The 20,223-nt window shown below is 44.2% G+C and overlaps 1 protein-coding gene across 2 annotated transcripts in view; it reads right to left on the reverse strand.

The window, feature by feature from the left end:
* KIF4A (kinesin family member 4A) overlaps positions 1 to 20,223 on the reverse strand; it is a 307,171-nt gene that overhangs the window by 68,167 nt on the left and 218,781 nt on the right. For both annotated transcript variants that reach the window (XM_086918309.1, XM_086918308.1), the window contains exons 25-28: positions 17,355 to 17,465; positions 16,916 to 16,993; positions 13,297 to 13,413; positions 604 to 780 (exon numbers count right to left, since the gene is read on the reverse strand). In XM_086918309.1, coding sequence (XP_086774435.1) covers positions 604 to 780; positions 13,297 to 13,413; positions 16,916 to 16,993; positions 17,355 to 17,465 — 483 coding nt within the window. The remainder of the gene's footprint in view (positions 1 to 603; positions 781 to 13,296; positions 13,414 to 16,915; positions 16,994 to 17,354; positions 17,466 to 20,223) is intronic.

The raw sequence follows: 20,223 nt of genomic DNA on the forward strand, positions 1-20,223 counted from the left end.
CTATGTAATGCCATGCGTTGTAATGGCATCCGATGTAATGGATCCTGCGTTGTAAAATCTGCGTTGTAACGGAATGCGACGTAAAAGAACGCGTTGTACTGACACCAATCCCTGTTGTGAATACTTAGGGGAAAAAGTAAGGCCAAGGGACGAGACTGCAACAGAGGTGCTCTGATCCTACAACAAAGCTGCTCACTGAAAGCAGATTGGATGGCCAACAAATCCATGGGGCCCTGAAAGAATGATAGAGGGACTCAATCGTGCTAAACTGTGAAGTCACCTCCAATAAGACCTCAGTTAGGTGTGCAATCGAATGTAGCTTAGAAAATTGAGGGTCTATGGGATCAAAGCTCGAAAACTAGTCTGAATTGAATACCGTGGAAGGAATGAGCTCTTAAATGCTGACTGGCCACCTTCTAGACTAAGAGGATGGAAAAGTCTTATCCCATTTTGACTACATGTGCACCTCAACTAATTTATGCAGTCATCTGGAGAATTCAAAAGGTGATGCATCTGCATTTAGAAGTATCATTCAGATCTGCCAAGTATAAAAAAAAGAATCTTAAATCCCACCGTGCAAAGAAGTGAAACAGGTATTCTTACCCCCATGGTACTTTTCCTGTAGCCCTTTATGGTTTTCACAGGCGCCCACTCGCTGTCCTCTTCTTCATCACAATTCACTTCGTCGCCACACTCCTCAGACTCAGAAATGATTTCTTCAAGATTTAAACGGGGATTTAAAGCCTGGGCTTTTGCTGTTGTACGGCGGCGTGCCTTAGGCTGAAGAAAATGAAACGTTAATATACTTCTGTGCGTACACCCGAAGCGTTTTAACTCACAAATGTGCAGTAACTAGTGTTTATGTAGTTCTACAGTGGTTCTGTGTCACCAACGTTACTTAAGAGTCCAAACCAATACCATACTTAATAAAAAAAAAGCAGCAACAATTCGTATTAGGAGTAAACTTCTAGGAAACATCTGGGTCATATATACTGGCCCCATATCTACAAATTCCCCAATACTCTCCCCTTAATCAACTCCTCCAATGCAGATAGTGAGGAACTAAAGCAGTTATTTTTCATTTGAAAGACATCCTTTAAAAAAGCTACCTGGTTGGTGTTCAAGGTATCCAAAAGAGGACAAGTTTACTGATCTACTCCGTAAATGACCAGCAATCTGAACTAGCGATTAGTCTAATTTACTGCATGATCTGTAGCTGATCAACGCAGTCCGGGGATTACAAAAGGAGGAGCAACTAACAAACTGCAAGAGGGGTTAATTCCCCCCCCCCCCCCCACAAACTTTCTTTAATATACAACCATGTTATAATCAATTCAACAGTGGGAATCCTGAAAGTGCGGAATGTTGGGTCCATTAAGTCCAGAGCAGAAAGAAAAAAAGGACTATTTAAACCAACTAGTCAGCATGTAACAATTTTACACTTTCATGGACGATACCCCAGTCTTTGGCTTTGGAGGGCTTGCTTCCTCTGTGTAAGGCTTTGCTTTGTCTCCATCCACCTAAACATCCCTAGGCGTCCCTACAGGCCCCTGTGGAAGGAGTGGTCTCCTTCCATTTGCTAGTGATAGCAGATTTATCCAACAGAAGGACATGGTGAGCCAAACTTAAGTCAGCAGGAGGGAGGCTACAGTTTGTAGCTGGCTAGACTCCCAACTACAATCTCACAAACCATCTCAGAAGCAAAGAATCTCCTGCAATATATTTATTGGGGCAGCAGCTGCTTTGTTTGTAATATTTGGGAAAGGGGGGGGGGGTCAAAGTGGGTGAAAGTTCACTACTCAGAGGGTTTAGTATATATATATATATATATATATATATATATATATATATATATATATATATATAACAATAAATCAAGTAATTGGCATTGTACAAGGCACTTTCCACCCAGCACCTTCAGCACACACTACTGGGTGCATCAGACATGTACACTTAAAGAAAATCGATGGGTGCCAGCCAAACCATGTGGTCCATTCATCCAACATGAATAACTGTGGACTTAACCTCCAACATACATGTGCTGGCATATATAAGGAAGCACAACAGACATCTGCCTGTTCCAAGATATGCAACTCAAATCAACCTGCAACTAAAGCGCCCTTGTTTGCACTAAATAGCATTCTCCTATGCAAGGGGGTAGCGATCCTCGTTAGGAAATTGCTCTAGTTCGGTCTTCAAATCTTCAACGATACCAAGGGCACAAACATACTTGCTAATGGTAAACTGATGAATATACCACTAGAATAAAATAAAAGCATCTAGAGTGGACTGTACCAACTTTCTGTAGAGTACAACATCTCCCAACTGCCACCCCAATCGATTATCTGGGGAGATGATTTTAACATGATTACAGGCCCTGAAATAGATCGATGTGGCACTTTGCACCACTCAAACACCTACGCCGCTACAGCACTGTGACAAACAATGGCCATTCGAAAGATACTATGAGAACTAAACAATGCAGGCACTCGTAAGGAAACCGGTGTATCTAATACTTGTTCTTGGTTTAGAATGGACTACTGGCATGCCACAACTGATTAATTCCAGAGTTGCAACAATTAACAAGTTACTTACCATGGGTAATGTCTTATCTGGTAGAGACTAGCCACAGATTCCTTACCTTGGAATATTCCCCAAGAGTTAAACTGGATTCAGATAATCTTGAGAAGTACCCTTGTGCATTTGTAGGTGGAGGGTTCCCCATCAGCAATAATAGGCATTGTACGTGCTAGATTGGACATGTGCAGAACCTATATAGGCACCACCCCAGCACTTACATCTGTTTCTTTTCGTGACTATTTCTACGCTAGAAGCAGACGTCAGAAGGCTGGTTGACCAATATGCAGATGAGGGCCTACAAGGACCTTTGTATAAAAACTGGTTCGCAGAAGACGAATAATGGAGGCTTGATAGTGTGTCTACTAAATAAGGCGTTACTGAAGGTAAACAACGTGTTAATTGAAGAATAAAACCCTAAGCAACAATCAGTCAAACATAAGACATGATCTCAAACATGATATTAGAGACTCCGTGTACTCTTAAATTAAAAAAAAACTTCATTTTATTAATTCAAATTATTTTACAATTGTCATAGCAAATGTTTAAATAATTCCATAACCATAAAGTGGTAGAAAATGACAACATACTCACAAGGCGGATAAAAAAAAAAAAAAAAGAGTAATACAATCAAACATGTGCATTTTAACTGAAAGCAAAAATAACAATCACTAATATTCTTCTAAAGTTAAGCAAAAATAATTTGTTAATTTTGTCTTTTATAGCGCACGCTTACTCCATAGAGTGTCCCGGCGCTTTTATTGAAAACCAGTGGCAGAGTAACACAACACAGTAAAGAAAGGGGGACCAACAAAAATAAAGAGGAGCGAACTAAGGGGCGAAAAGCCAAGTTTTGAGGCCCTTCCTAAAAGTCAGCAAATTAGAGGTGCTGTGTAGTGGCAAAGGCAGCGTATTCCAAAGCTGTGGCGCCAACAGCCTGAAAGAGCAGCCCCCAATGCGGGCCCTTTTTACTCGAGGGACCACCGCAAGGAACAATGATTCAGATCTCAAAAATCGGGTCGGATGGTAGAAGGCAAGCCTCCTTTGGAGATATTTAGCTCCCGAGGCGTGGAGAGCCTTATGGGACAAGGTCAAGGCCTTAAAGACGATTCGCTTTCGGATAGGCAGCCAGTGGAGCAACTGCAAAAGGCCTGAAACTCTGGCTCGCCTATACAGGCCAAAAATGGCCCGCGCGGCCGAGTTCTGGACCACCTGCAGTCGTTGCAGAAGATATTCCGGCAGGCCAAGATACAGGACGTTGGAATAGTCCAATCTTGAGCCAATTAAGGCCTGCACCGTCATCTTCCTATGATCTTCTGAGAGCAAAGGAAGAAACTTACGGAGCATCCTGAGGAGGCCAAAGCATGTTCCCGTAAGACCAAGGATCTGAGATCTTAATGGGCAAAATAGATCAAATAAACCATGATTTAATCAAGTGGCTAGGTGATGAATCTTCCTAATATAGAGTAAAAAGTAAAAAATGTGTTCCTGGAAAAGGAATCTGCAGCTAGAATTATCTACTGTAAAATAAAAACGAAAGCAATACCTTCCTGGAGGTAGGTCTGAGAATTGTCTCAGACCAGTAAGTGCTGGAGGAAAGGACAGGCGAAGTGCCCATCATGACTGACCTGACTGTCCAGGCAGTAGTGTTTGACAAACTTGTGTAAGGAAGCCCATAGCAGCGTGACAGATATCCCTGATATGGATTTAGGCAGCCACAGTACACATTTGATGATGGTGATTAGATCAAGTAAAGGTTCTTCCCAGTCCTGAAAGAATGAGTCACTGGATGCAGACGCCTTTTGTGGTCCTCGAAACATCAACGACCAAGTTGTACCACCCTGGTGTTGAGATCCTGCCTGGTTTGCATGAATAGGAAAATGCCCCGACTGTCGAACCATGTCCAGAGGCGAAGAGACCGGATTGACTCTGGGCTGCTTGTTGCAGTACCACAAGGGCAGCAGTGATGCCATCAACATCTGGACCAGCGTCCCTTTGTGGGACGGCAGAAGAGCTTTCAATGCCAAGCAGATCTCCCTCCACTTCAGAAGGCGGATGTGGATCAGAGTCTGATCGCCACCTCTCCCTGATAGTTACTGCAGCCCAGAAGCGATGCAGATCTTTCCAGTCTCCTTCGAAATCTGGACCAGGTGAGAGGGATTCCCTTGGGGCTATGTCCACTTTGATTTAGCCTCAAAACTATTTAAGTTGAGCGGGGTCGCTCAGGCTCCAGTAAAAAGTGGACTCTGGCTCAGCGAGTCTGGTGCAGGTGCGGAACCTTGGCTAACAGCGTTGCTTCAACACCTCAGACAATTACTTGGAATGTTGCAGCAAAGTCCAAGAGCACTTTAACTTCTTGGATTGTTTGCGCTTGCGGGTATTACCGGATGACTACTTTGTCAATGACAGATGGGAACGACAGCCAGCATCGAACGTTCCACGTGACCGGGTCCTGTAGCGGTGCAGTCTTGTCTCAGGAGCTTAATCTCCCATTCCCAAATCTCCTTCTGATAAATGGTGCAGGAGTCAGGACAGTTTGAGTCATGATAGGACTTCCAGCACCAGAGGCAAACCGGGTGTGGGTCGGTCACAGACAGTTGCCTGTGACAGGCCCCTACAGGGTGTAAAACCCACTGGCTTCGTAGGAGATATCCTTAGCACTCTGGGTGCAAGACTGCTAAAAAAATATATATCAGACAGAAGTAAAACAAAAAGTGGGATAAAAGTGACTGGGGTAGCTCTTCTGGATCTGTGCTGATGGCACGAAAATAAAATAAATGTCAGCACGCTTGGATGACACCAATGTAGGCACTGCACATGTCGCGCAGACAACGCATTCACTGAGCTGTCGGACACCACCTACCAGCGTGCAGGGGTACTGCTCATGATAATCCAGCCCGACACCTGGGGACTATTCTAAGGGAAGAAAGCTGTGGGTAGAAGTGTATCAGATTAACTAAATGCCAAAACACTAATCACGCTCAGTCCTTGAGATGATGCTCCCACGCCCACAAACATATCATATGGAGACTATGTCCTAGGACCCAATTGTTAATGATGGTCAATCCTCAATCCAAGATTTCACACTTAACAGACTATCGATAGTGTGGGAAAGATTAAACGTGATCAAAGGCATCTGGATTACTAAACGATCAGGGATCCTGAAACTGATCAGAACAGTTCCACAACCAAGAGAATATGCTGAAGTCACTTGAAACCAGTATTGCAACACATTAGATATAAATATATTGCAGAATATGAACACTAAAGTGGCTCAATATAATGAAAAATCTAGCAGTGTGAGGAAATGTAGTGCATTATATGGTGTGATTGAGACCTCAATGTAATACACTATCAACCCTCTTCAGACCAGTCAGGTTCCGTTCGTTAAACTTTAGCTAATCTCTGGGTAGCTATTGCTCTGAACAGTCAGGCTTACATAAAGTAACAAGTGTACAGCACTTAAGCACCAAAAACAATTGAGGAAAAACTTGACACAAAAAATCAGACACCAAATTATAAAGATTTGCTTATATTAATTTTTGGGGAAAAAAAAAATCAACCGAAGATTTCCAGGGATATCTAAAAGGAATAATAAATCAAGACTTTTCACTTAACTGCAAACAAGCATTGGCAAATGTAACAAACTGGGCATGTTCTCAATAAAACTTGGGTCAAAGTGAAATGCGGTTACTAAAGGTGCCCAACTCCAACAGGGAGATAGTCAAATAGACCACCAAGGTCCAAAGAAACCATTACCTCGAGAGATGCAGTCTTTAGTATAGTTCCAGTGCTGGGGGTCCCTTCTATAGACCTCCTTGAAGTGGTCCTGAAGGGATAAAGGTTGCTGAAGATGCTGAGCAGTCGACGGGGGACTTCATGAGACCATGGTGCAACAACTTTGGCCACAGTGGTTAAGGTCCCTCGAAATACTCTATGGGCGAGCAAAAGTCAGGTCACCACTGGACAACTAGTCACTGGGCACAACAAACTACTTTTTCCTTTTGGCTATAACCTTGCCAACGAACTGCACTCTGACTCCAGTGTCCAGCGAACCCAGATGTAGTTTTTAAGCATCTGGTCTGGGACTGCAGAGCGACAAGAAGCAGTGATCTGTTTTGCCAACTGGTCCAGTCAGGCTTCTTCAGCTTTTGAGGCCCGGACTTGCAAACAGGAAGTCAGCCAACTGACTCTAGGAGTCTCTGCTTCTGGTTGGGCTCGGAGGAACAAGTCCTCCACAAGCAAGATACAGCACACAGTTCATTCCTTCCTTAGTCCAAGAAGCAGCAGGTGCAGTCCAATTCTGTGCATCATTTTTGCTGGTTCCAGGGTCAGAGGGCAGCCCCTTTTTCCAGTCAAGTGCTATTGGAAATCTGGATGCCAGGGGTGCCCTTTTATGCCTAAAAAGTGCTCTTAGGGGAGGTTGCAGTAACTAGCCAATGAGTTACTTGGTTCCCTCCCACCAGATAGCAACTTCTTGTTAAGTGTGGCATCAAGCTATCACAAAGTGCTCTATTCGGACCACACCAAAGATGTCGGGACCACTGTGTGGAGCTTGGTATCCCGACCTAGAGGTGTGGCTACCTGGGAGCTACACTCCCATAGTAAAACTTGTTTGGCAAATGCTTGCCCTCTGTCCCCGCTGCCAGACGGTCTACCTAAACATTAGAGCAATCCAAGTGTGTGCACCACTTGCATTCCAAAGGCGGCTTCCAATTTGAAGCTCGCCTTTAGAGCCAACTCCACATGTGGCATGCTGCCTGGAGGTGGTACCAAAGGGGATGATGGGCGGAGCGTTTGAGCAAATCATACACTCACACCCCCCTCCCCCACCCCTCAACTGATCTGGGTTTAATCCATCATTATTCTTTAGCTCACTCCACCACCCCAGTTCAGACAGGGCCATATGAAAATCAGTCTGACCCTGTGCCTCATGGGAACAGTCCAGCCTGAACTGCCAAGCCATGCCTTCCCTGGACCGGAAACAAGCATCCTGGGACCGGTTTCTGGCTAATCAGCAGTCATTAGCCAGACTAGCTTGAATCCAGTGGCAAAGTGGGCAAGGGACCCATTCCTAGGCATACCCTGCCAATGATGGACGGAGCTTGGTATCCTGACCTAGAGGTGTGGTTACCTGGTAGCTACACGCCCATAGAAAATCTTGTTTGGCAAATGCTTGCCCTCTGTCCACGCTGCCAGACTGTCTACCTAAACATTAGAGCAACCCATGTGTGTGCACCACTTGCTCTCCAATGGCGGCTTCTAATTTGAAGCTCGTCTTTAGTCAACGCCACACGTGGCATGCTGTCAGGAGGTGATGGCATCCTCCACCAGTGGCAGGCCTCTATTGTTCCTTCCATGGGAGTTGTTGAAATCGCCACAGGAGAGCAAAAGTCTATGTGGAAAGAATCTGGGTTCAATTGGAAGCTGCCCTGAAAACCTTGAGCAACCACTATGGCCACTTACTAAAGTTGAACTTTGCTCATCAGGGACAATACATTTGATTTAATCATTAAAAAGGGTTTAATGCATGTATTATTTTGATATCACGAAGTACCCATCTCAGTCGAACCAAACAGAAATTAACAGTGCTGAAGTGTCAGCCTTTAACCCTGTACTTGCCAAGGGAGCAACCAGCCTCTTACAGTACAAAGTACAATTGTGAGTTTTTACTGTTCTTTCTAATATGCTGCATCTTGCCTTTGGACTAATAGGCCAGCTGCAGGGATGACTTGCACATTAAAAGGGGAGGTTTGGGCTTTGCCGTTGCTTTCAATGGCAAAGTAGTTAGCAGTTTAAACTGCTCTAGCAGCCTGCAGTAGCAGTCACGGAGACACGTTTTACTTGGCCATACTCGTGGAGGCACAGCTAGCTCTGCAGTCCTCAAGTGCCACTAACTCGCGGGCCCTAGGCACTACCTCAGGTATTCTATATTAGGGACTTAAAAAATAGTTAAGCTATACCAAATAGTATAAGCCAATCAACAGTCTACCGTTTTGAGGACCAAAGCACATGCATGGAGTCCGAATTAGCACAGCTCAGGTGGCTTAAGCATCAAACAGTGCCTATTAGTCAAATTAATGCAAAAAGTGGGATAAACCATGCAAAAAGCTGGTTTCCCTCCACATTAATTAATTGTGGGTTTGTAATGCGCTAGAATCGACTCCCGAAGGAGTATCTCTGCGCAGTAGACCGCTGGGGAACCCGTCCTGGCTTTCCCTGTGAGATGGTCCCTACTGGGTATCTCCAAGGTGAAACCAGGCATCCCTGGCATATGTGGGGGGCCGTTGTGGAGATGAGGCAAGCTAATGCCCAGAGTTGCAGAGTGTGATCCCTGGTTAGAGTAGGCACCGAGGTGAGAATTATCGAGTCCGCTGACCCTGGTCCACGACCCTGCCGCATCGGGAATTGAACCCTGGTCCCGGGCCGTCCTCTGCTCCCGGGTCTGCTGCCTCTAACCAGTGAGCCACACCACTCCACATTATGACATTATTCTGACAGTCTCCAAGCCTAGAGCACTTAAACGAACCTGTGGGTGGTACGAGGGTGGCATAGCTCTGCCAGATATACAGAGGGGCGGCACAACTGACCACAATAAACTAGTGAGTATACATGCCAGAAGACAAACCATCGCTTAGGATGGATTGCCGGATGATCCGCCCAGGCGGATGCCAGCGGGCCCTGTACTAGACGCACCCAAAAAAGCAGCAACATAACCAGACCCATTACCATTACCATCCGTAACCATTATCCCCTGGGAAGCGACAACTGTTTGGGGGAGATGGAACAACGCTCTAGGTAGAATCTGCACCCCATCCATCCTCAGTAAGAAACCAGGCTGAGATCTGCTTTTTTGAGGGGACGAGGGAGGGCCCTTGGGAGGGGCTGCTGGTGTCCTATTGGTAGAAATTCACCAATGTCAGCAACTTATCAATACAATGTGAAACTTGTGTTATACTGTATATACTCTTCAGTATTCAATAAAAAGTTTCTTTAAAGACCTTAGGAATTTTTAATTCTCCAGCTCCGGTAACTTTCAGATGTTAAAATGGTTGTTTTATTCCCAGTTAATCTGGAAGAACAAATAACTTACATTTGTTAACTCCTTATCTAGCCACAAATTCCTGACCGTAGAATATGATCGGACAGGATCCAAAAGTTTTGAGCTGTACTCCCTGTACGCCAGTAGGTGGCGTCATTCGACTCCACATCTCCACAGGAAGAGACATGCACAGTACTTAAATAGGCACCACTTCGGAGAGCTGAAGTCAGTAACTTCTGCGACTTTCCACACCAGGATCGCAGAGCCACGGTGAGAACTGACCACTGGTGAGAAAAGCTTAGGCGATGAGAAGGGTGTCCCTTAAATCCACAATCTGTTCGCAGAGCTGGGAGAATCAATAAGGGATCTGCAGCTAGATAGTCTACCAGATAAGGCATTACCGAAGGTAAGTCATTGTTCATGATGGAGACTTCTAGCTGCAGGTCCCTGATCTTAGAATAGGTACCCAAGCAATACCTTCCTGGAAAGAAGACTGCAAAACAAATTAAATTAGATATTGTCCTGCAAGACCGAAAGAGCAAAGTGCCCATCACAACAGACAAGACCAGACTGTCCAGGCATCAGAGCTTGGTAGACATGTGTAGTGAAGTCCATGTTGCGGTCTGACATGTCCAGGATCGGGACACCATGCCCCAATGCTGTGGTCGCAACCTTGGCTCTGGTGGAGTGACAACAGCAAGCCCAATGCATAGCAGGTCTTAATTTATAGACTAATACATCTCCAGATGGTTCGTTTCTGCACTGCCTTTTTTTTAGCTCCAACATAGCCCACAAAGAGTTAATCATACACTGATAATTCTTTTTTGCAGTCAATGTAGAACGACAAAACTCTTTTGGGGTCCAGACAGTGTCTCCTCTTTAGAGGGATAACGCCAAGCAAAGAAGGTAGGTGGTGTAATGTTCTGGCCTACATGGGAGTCACAACCTTCAGAAAGAAGGCCGCACGTGCCCAGAGGACCAGCTTGCCCGGGTAGGGGGTGGTACAAGGAGGGTGCACAGAGAATGCCTGGAATTCATGGATCCTCCTGGATGGTGTTCTGGTCACTAAAAGGAAGTTTTGATGGTCAAAAGCCAAAGAGGACAATTGTGCAGAGGCTCAAACGGTGCACGCAAGTTGAGGACCAAGTTGAGGTCCCACTGAGGCAGGAAGAATGGAATGAAGTGAAACATATGCTGCTGGCCTTTAAGGAATCTAGCCACAACAGGTTACTTGGCGAGAAGGTTGGTCTGGCAACCACAAAAAGATAATCTATTACTGTGCCCAGAGCAGAGCCCTGCTGGGCCAAAGATAAAGCAAACCTTGGCTAAAGTTGCAGAAAGGGATGGGTATGCCTGTGCTGCTCCCTTCGTTCTTCCACACTCTGAGGGATAAGATATCTGCCAGCAACTACATTTCCGCCGCATTGGTATCAGTCAAAGATTTACATACAGTTCACCCCTCTTCTATTCTTTGAGGCTCTGGTGACATCACATTCGCCTCCCTGGAAGTGCAGCTTAAAGTCTCTTCCTTTTAGGCTACAGTACCCTGCCACAAGATAAGGCTAGATAGCACAAAGTATAACACTGAGGCGGTGTTAAAAATAATGTACTTACCGCTAGGATTTAACATTTACTACTAAGAATATATACCCAGGTGAAAAATTCAAACTTGCGGAACTACGAAAGTCACGCAGGTGACAGAGTGGGAAAGAGACTTAAGGGTTAAAGTCCAAACCACAAATCTAACTTGAAATCTCAGCAACAGTACGTGTTCGAAGGGTGGTTCACATTGGTCCAGAACCAATTCCACCCACAAAGGACAACCCCCACAGCAAGAAGAGGGGGTGGGGAGAGGGAGGGCATGCTGGGACCGTCTGGCTGTCAAATTCTTCAGCTTCAATATGGGGCCCTCTGAACAACAAAACCGGCCATCAGCCTCTTCAGGAACCTACCAACTTGCTCAGCCATGAGCAGTGTGTCCCAAATGGCCACGGGCAAGGTCTATTGATGTAAAAAAAAAAAAAAAAACTAATGCCACAGACTAAAGATAAGGGGAGATGGAGACCACTGCACAGGGAGGGCCAATGGGCTGCTAGACCAGCAGGGGTACAGGTTAGATAAAAATAAAAACATCTGCAGCAGCCTCTCTAAATGTTAGTCCACTATCATACTCATGAAACGTGGTACCAGGAGGCATTATCTTCCTAAATAGGATCGTACACTCCCTTAGACTAGACCCGGGGTTTGTTTAGTATTTTATTGAATGGTGGAACATCTTCAGTTGGTTTACGGAGCTAGAATATATGGTCATGGAAGATGGAACAGCCTTTGCTAAACCAGACCAGATGTTCTGGCCAAACACCCTTCCATCGGCATAGATCTAGTAACTGATAAACGTTCGTTCATACAGCTCCATGGAAATGCAGACCACCTTTGATGCCAGATGAAACCAGATCAATATGCTTCTTTCTAGACCAAAAACAGTTGGCAAGAACTGATTGAGTGTTGAAAGTGATATTTTCATTGCCTTGCAAATCTGTACTGCCCTGCCCTTCTATTTTCTTCCTAGTTCTGTGCGTTTTTCCTCTCCAGTGAACTAAACCATATAAGGCCATTGTGGGTTTTCCCCATCTGTGAACTTTGGACTGTGCGCGACTGAAAAGGACGTTCTGAAACCAGTTTTGTTGGATGAATGTAAAATGCCAAATCCTTCAATGTAGCTGAAGTTTCCCTGGCAGAGGTCTAATCATTCCTTTTAAAGATCTGCATCACTGCAAGTGGAGTCCCAGTCTTGAATCAAATCACATTCTAGCTGAGGCAACCCAAACCCTTCAGAGTCACAGCAAGACTTCGAAGACATGAATTCCAACTAGGAAATGCAACTACCGGATAATTGTCAAAAGGGCAAGCCTCTGAATATATGTGAGTGTGTAGAGAGGTAGTGGTGTTCCTCTAGGAGGAATATCCGCACTATCACAAGAACATGTATGGATAAAGATAATTATAGGACAGTAGATGCTGCACTAGTGTAATACTAGTGGAGTGTAACAAAAACCCACGTCACTCACTACCAGGGGTGACCAAATGTTGAGAAAGCAAACTATATACATATCAAGAAGAACTGGGTTAGGCATGCCCCATCCTAGGTAACAATAGTTGGAGTAAGATCTAATAGTCACCATGAAACACCATATTATTTAGTCTAGGTTTTTAGAAAAAATACAGTGAATAATACAAGACAGGAAAAATCAGTCAATGTCTTTAGAGTTTGAGAATCTTCATTTCATTTAGTATGTGTAGGGAGCTACTAGATCCCTTATTCCAACTTTTGTTACTAGGAGAGAGAGACACACACGACCACACACACACCTTTGCACTTTTCAAAGAAGTTTTGCAATACTCTTGAGATTGTGAGACACAAGACAAGAGCAAGGAGGGCTTGTTCACAGGAACATATCTTAAAATGTTAAATGACTGTGGCGGACTACAATGTGTAGGCAGATTTTGTAAAGCCACCTTCTCCACTTACCGAAGGATATAGCAATCTAAGGAGGAGTTCATAATACAGAATGAAAATCACTAATGTTCATAATGCTCCTTCCAACAAGTGCCTTAATAAACTATCATTAAATGCAAATTTAGAGGCTTTATAACTCCGAAAAGAGTTCATGCCTTACCTTTGGAGGGATGTAATCAAAAGGTGAATCGGGGGACTCAGGACGTGATCGCATGATGGAATTTTGAAGAAGGCCATAGAGTTTTTTACCACTAGCCACTTGCAAAAGTGATAGTTTCTGGAAGAAAAACATACGTAAAAGGCTAAATGTGTAATAGAAACATGTTTCATAATGCAAGACACAGATGCAAGCTGGCAGACAGCCACAAAAACGGTTTAATCTTAGTTTCTCCCCTGTATTTGTGTAAATATTTACAAAATCCATACGATCTAGGACAGGTACATTGTTTGGATATGCAAGTAATTAAGAAACAATTTTTCTAAAAATGCAAATTATTTTGAAATAATCTTAGTGACTGGCTCACCATATACTATACTACAGAGGGGTATAGTGTGCAGTGAGTCCAGTGGTTATGCAGAGGTTGTCCAGAGGCTACATAGACAACACTAATGCTCCTTTTTGGGGTAGTGGGGGCGAGCAGTTAGGCTCATCTGAGGATTGTTTTAATTCATTTATTGCCACTGTGTACAAGACGCGTCTCCATGAATAAATCGGACACCAATTATTAAAAATAGTTTGTTGGTATATTTATTTACTCAGACCACAAAACTCATTCAAGCAAGTCATTTTTATATAGAAATACTTTTCAGTTTCAAAAGTGTATGCTTTGTGGAATTTTCCTTCTTTGCAATGTTAACCTATGCTCACTTGAAGAATTTAGCAAAATATCACACTAGAGGAGCTACATAAGTATTAAACGCCATCGAATTACAATACTATTTTGTGAAATTAAAGTGCAAATGCTACACTGTAGAAAGCTGGCTCGGTATATACTATAGCAAAGTACGGTATGCAGAGTCCATAGGATCGCAGAGGTTTAGCAGAGGCTACCTTCGATAATCACTAACAGCTCTTTGTGGTAGTGTGGTTGAGCAGTTGGGCTTAACGAAGGGGGTGTTCAGCATTAATTGTATTCACTCAATCCAGGACTGTTTGCACGCACTACAAAATAGAATCCAGACCTATTAGGTAAGTATAAAAAAAGTATACTTCTGTTTTATTTCTTGAACAGAGTAGAGCTTGGCATAGATCGGTAAAATACACTCAAATGCAAGGCACTAGAGAGAAATGGAATTGTGGATGGAACTAGTGACAGGTTTGCATTTTCTTTAAAAACCGTACAGAATACTTTGGATTTTTTTTGTTACATTGACTACTTAGGGTGATATGCCTAGATATCACAACATGGGTCCTACAATACAAAGGTAACTAAGGCAATTTACTGTTCAAAGTACAGTTACTTTTGCTTCATACAAGAAAAACCACATGGGTTCCTATGGAGAAAAAGAATGTGATCAGTTTGCAGATAAGTAAACTGCTTATAGGTTGGGTATCTGGGGTTAGAGCCAAGGTTCATCAAGGCTCAAGGAGACACTAGTTGCACCACCAGCAGCGCAAGGGGGCCGGGTGCGGGGGTTCAATGTTAGCCAATGGTGTTGCTAGGAGGCAATCTGTTAGTGGCTGTTTACAAACAGGCCACTCAGTTGTGGGAGCAAAGCTTCTGGCGTTAAGATCAGCACTGCGGGAGCCAACAATCGAACAGGAGCAGCTGGATGCAGGGTGCCAAGATGACGTCGGGAACCCTGTTTTATTAAATGGTGATCTCCGGTTTGGAAGAAAGGCTGCAGAATCAGGCAATGGGATTTCCTGCAGGCGACCACCACCAATAGGTAATTTAGGTAGCTGAGGGATGTATGGACACGGTCAGATCAGACATCCAAGGTCGTGGGGTGTCTAGTGCAGGGGTGTCTTTGGGCTTCTGGTTTCCTTATCAGCTCTGATCGTGGTGGGGGACCCTTCAGATTGAGGTTGCATGAGTCGGGTAGAAGGTCGAGGCAGGTCAGGATCCCTAGGGAGGCGACCTCGTGGTGTTGGATGCCTGTTTTTTTTTTTGAGTCTTTGGTTGAGTAAATCCACTGCTCACAGGAGACAGTCTTTTGGTTAATGCAGGACAGGTCCTCCGGGTTCTGGATCACTGCTGGACAAGCTGGGGTTTTACCGGGAGCAGATTGAAGTTGACAAGCGGGTAGGACTGGGGCCAGAGCAGTTGTCTTCTTACTCAGCATGGCTCTTCGGTCCTTCTCAAGTCTGAGGAGGAAAGTTTCAGGGATGCCCCTAAACACTAAATTTAGGGGCATTACAGGTGTGCGCAGGTTGGGACCAATGGGTCCCTTCCTTGGGGTGAGTACACCCCCCTATTATACCACCCTCTCAGATTGGCTGTGTCCCCTCATCTTCAAGATTGAGATGACTGAGAAGTGTGTTTCACCTCGCCTCCCCCACCTGAGGGCTAAGGTTGGCAAAGGTGGACAACTCTTAACTTGGTTTTCCTGTCGATTCCCTGCCCAAAGTGGGGTTCAGAACTTGTGACTTGCAGGGGGCAGCAAAAGGCAGAGCCAGCTAAGAAAGTGGGCAGGCCTTTGAAGCTTCCCCTTGGTGGACCAGCCCATTGGGGGTAGGCATGACACCTGCCAAGGATGGGCTTTGTTTCTGAACCCAGAGAGCGGAGGCCCTCTACCGAGGGGTCTAGAAACTGGTCTGGTGGAGGCAAATTGTGGGTAGCCATTCAGGAACCACACCAAGGCGGGTTATTTTTCAGGGGGCATCTGCAAGATTCCCTATGGGTGCATTTTACATTACAACCCACACTGTGCTTAAAGGTTTGCTGTCAAACTTCTGAGGATTCAGTAAAGCCATTCTGGAGCTAGGGAGTTCGTAATTACCAACTTCCAGACCATATACTTTTAATGTCTTCAAAGCACTAACAAGGTCTAAGATTTGGCTTAGATACCGTAGGGGTACAGGGTTCATGCAACTGTACCCTCTCCTGTGGGCTAGTGCACTTTGCTGGAGGGGTGACTTACCTAGGCCCCAGACAGTTGGTTGTAGGCATGGCACATAGGGATGTGTGACATATCGACTACACTTCTCTGCACCAAAACATGCAGCCTGCACTGGCAGTGTAGGGGTGTTAAGGTACAGGGTCTTTAAGGGTAGTACAATGGGTGCTGCAGCCCCCAGAGGCCTTCCCTGGTCACAGTGCCCTTGGTACCTTTTCCAAGATGCTAATCTGTGGCCAGGGACGAGCCATTTCTGGGTGCAAAGGTACAGTTTTGTGAATAAACAGGTGCTAGGGCCTGGTTAGAAGGACACCAGCACACAGACAAGTTAGCATCAGGAATCTGGCAAAAAAGTAGGGGTAACCATGCAAAAAGGTGCACGTCCCTTTTTACACTACCCCAAATTCCGTAGTAAGTAAAATAAATTATCCATGAGCAGACTGCTAGATCATGCGTTTAGTATTGCCATCCAGACATGGGACAATGTTCCATCAAAGGGGCTTAGACTAGTCCCTGAATGCACTACTCGAAGGTACACCTGCCGTAAATACAAGCAAGCATTTTAATCATCGCTGATCTATTGATACCAGAGTTTCTGTTGCGAAAAAATATCTATCTTCTCACGAACAATCATTTCATTAAATGCCAAACATCAAACGATTTCACGAGCCCAAGAAGTGCGCCATAAAGGGCTGAGATGCAAGGAGCTGGTACCCTACCTGTCGGTACATCTCATTCTCTTCAAGGAGCTTCTGATTTGTCTCGCACAAATCCTTCATCTTGTCAAGCTGCTCTTCCTGGTGGGAGAAAGATAGGAGATTAGTGTAGAGGAATCCCCCTGTCAATCGCAAGCATGCCGGTCAAGACTAGTCTAAGGGGGTGCGGCCGGGGGGGGGGGGGGGGGGGGGGGGGGTGGGGGTGGGGGGGGGGGGGGGGGGGGGGTTAAAGGACCAGTGCAACAACTATTCACAGGGCTCAAGGTAGCGAGGATCACTAGCACAGCCCATCAGGTCTAGAAGCACACGTATGAAACGTAGTAATCTGGATGTGTAGGACAATAAGGGCTGCGCATACATTATTGGCTTCTTTTCAAAACTGTACAACTTTGACCAAAAGGAATTGCAACAGGCCAGAGAAGTATTCACAAGCACCAATCACCTGCAGCTTTAGCCGCTCCTGCAACTGGCTCTCCCTCTCCAACAGGGCCGCTGATGAAGGACCAGGCGTCGGTGGTGCCTTTTGTTGCAACTGGCTCAACAGGTACAAGATCTGCAAATCCAAAAAGTGGAGTGAATAGTTATAAATAAGCAGAATATAAACCAGACTATGCCGTTCTCTACCCACTTCACCACCCATCAGGGTCACCAGACGTTTCAGCGTGGAGTATGTGGCGGTCAAGTCACTGCAGATTTTCTTAAAAGATTTAGATTATACCAAAGGAAAATCAGTTCATGGGAAGACCACATCAAGTTCAGCTTATTTCAACACTGTACACAGCATATTGACAACATCCAAAGAAAAGCACATGGTTCAATCTACTCACTTTACTCCAGCACTTCAGCTGTAAAGGACAAAGGCCTCCAAGAGGTCACAACTGGAGTACACAAAAAAAGGGTACCCCCAAAAATATTTTAGGTTTGGGAAAGTGGATAAAAAAAATGACAATTCCTGCTTAACCCATCTACCTTCACACATGGAGCTAATCAAATATGAAGAAACCCAATAAAGTACTTATATTTTATTTAACATGATTTATTTTCCAACAGCTTTTGTTATTCACATGTAAATCACTTGTATATGTACTTTTTGGTACAAATACCTAAATATGCAAGAATTCTACAAACTTTACAACAGTAATTACAAAATTACACCATTTAATCAACCCACTTAAGAATCGCCACCTCACTCAACACACCCCTACATTTCATATATAAAAATAGTTTTGAACTCCCAGAACAAAAAATAATTGGACAAACAACCAAGGAGACCATTGTTCTTTAGCCTTCCATTGATGAGTCTCAGACTGGGTATTTGCTAAAAATGTGGTGAACGCACATTTCGGTGGAGTACAAGTTATTTAACTACCTTCCTCACGACCCATTACTCCTATTTTTTCTAATTTCACCCAATCCAGCATGTGGGTAATCTGGTCATATAGGTCTTAGAATACCACTGCACTGATATTTTCCCAAATTCGTTTGATGTGTTGAAATGATTGGGGAAAATACTGCATCCCCGAGAAAGAGAAATACTTTTATTTGATTTGTTAAAATCGTAAAAGGTTGGAACATACCACAATGTGGTAAATATAGAATAAAACAAGCCCCCGTGTGCTGGGCAGCATTGCACAAATGTACATGATGAGTAATAACAGGGAGTGTGCTTTTAAATATACAAGAATAAAAACAAGGTGCATTTTCCAAACTGTAGAATGCTTCAATTCATGTAATTAGCAGCGTTTTTCCGTTCACGGCATTTGGCACAACAAATTAACTTTGTGTCTTTTCACATTGGATTAACTATATATTAAGGTAGATGGGTTAAGTAGGAAGTGTCAGACTCAGTACACGCATTAACTAAAATTCTACACTTCACCCTTCAATTCTTTGGAAAGGACTTTGTTCAAGCCCTTATCTCTCACTTGAACTACTGCAACAAAGCATTTGGCAGCCACAAACGTTAGACAGCATCTTCCACTATAATAACAAGCATTGAAAATGCAATAGGTCTCGCCTTTAAATGAGTTAGTCATTTGCTTTGCTAATGGTATTGTATAGCGAAGCAAATGGCTTTAACTTAATGAAAGGTAAGACCAATTGCATTTTTTAATATTTGTATTGTTTGCTTTCTACTTCCATTCGGTTCTAAAACATTGTGCGACTATTCCAACATGACAGTGAAACGTGCACATTGAATTGAGGCACAGTCGTCCTATTAACTAATGAGCCCTTCCCTCTGATGCTTTGTAAACGGGGCAAAGGCCTGCGGTCCATTAATAGTTTGACTGGCCCCTTAGAACCGTGAGTCGGTCCCAGCAGTGATAGTTAAACATTGTCCATCAGAGGCCTCCTGGGGGTACAAAGGGCCACCCTGGGCCTTTTAATCCTCTGCCCAGCCCCGATCTTTCGGGACAGCCCCTGATCGACTCAGGGGTGTGGAATTTATTAAAATATTTACTTGTCCATGGGACAGGTTGCTTCATAAATCTACTTGTCCTGTAACAAAATCCACTTGTCCCTTTGGTGCCATGTTGTGCGGCGCAAAATTATGGCCGCAATCTCATTATATAGGAGCTCTAGAATAGCCTCTCTGATTATGCCAGGGCACCTACCATAGCAGTGTTTGAATACTAGCAATCCCTTTATGTTGCTACGTTTCCTCAGATCGAAATACTGGGACTGAAGGTAGTGGTAAACAATAGTTCCAGGGTTGGAGTGTCCTTTTGAGTATATGCAAACCTACTAACTTGCATGTTTTAAGGGTTTTCAAAAACTTTTCTAATATTATCCAATACTGAGAAATGTTGGAAATTTACTCCTGACAAGGGCAGATGTAAACCTTCTTCCAGAGTTGGGAATAAAGTGGTTGGAGGGAAAATAAACTTGCAAACTCTCAGGTTATCGCAAAAGCAAATCTACACATGCACATTTGCTCATGCTAAAATGCAGTTCAAAAATATTTTCTAGGAGTACTATTTCTTGCCCGACTCCTGTAAATTCTTGAGAATTCACGAAAGCCATATAGCTGCCCTTACTACAAGGACATATACTAAGGGTGCACTTTTGAGACTTTCTTTAAAAAGTGGGGCCCTAATTTGGTCTTGCATTAACCATGACTTTTTGTGTTTATTAAAATTCTCTCTGTATCGGCTGGCTTCACGGTGAGTGACAGCATTCTGCTCTTTCACAAGGAGCATATCGGCACACAAAGTAGTTTTGTTCAGTGCCAGTAACTAATGTGGCAGTGCATGCTTTTTTGAGACCGAAAACAATTTTTGCTTTTGCAAATGTTGGTTACAATGGTGAGG

Source organism: Lissotriton vulgaris, chromosome 4_1 (genome assembly GCF_964263255.1).
Source record: "Lissotriton vulgaris chromosome 4_1, aLisVul1.2, whole genome shotgun sequence".
NCBI classification, from domain to species: Eukaryota; Metazoa; Chordata; class Amphibia; order Caudata; family Salamandridae; genus Lissotriton; species Lissotriton vulgaris.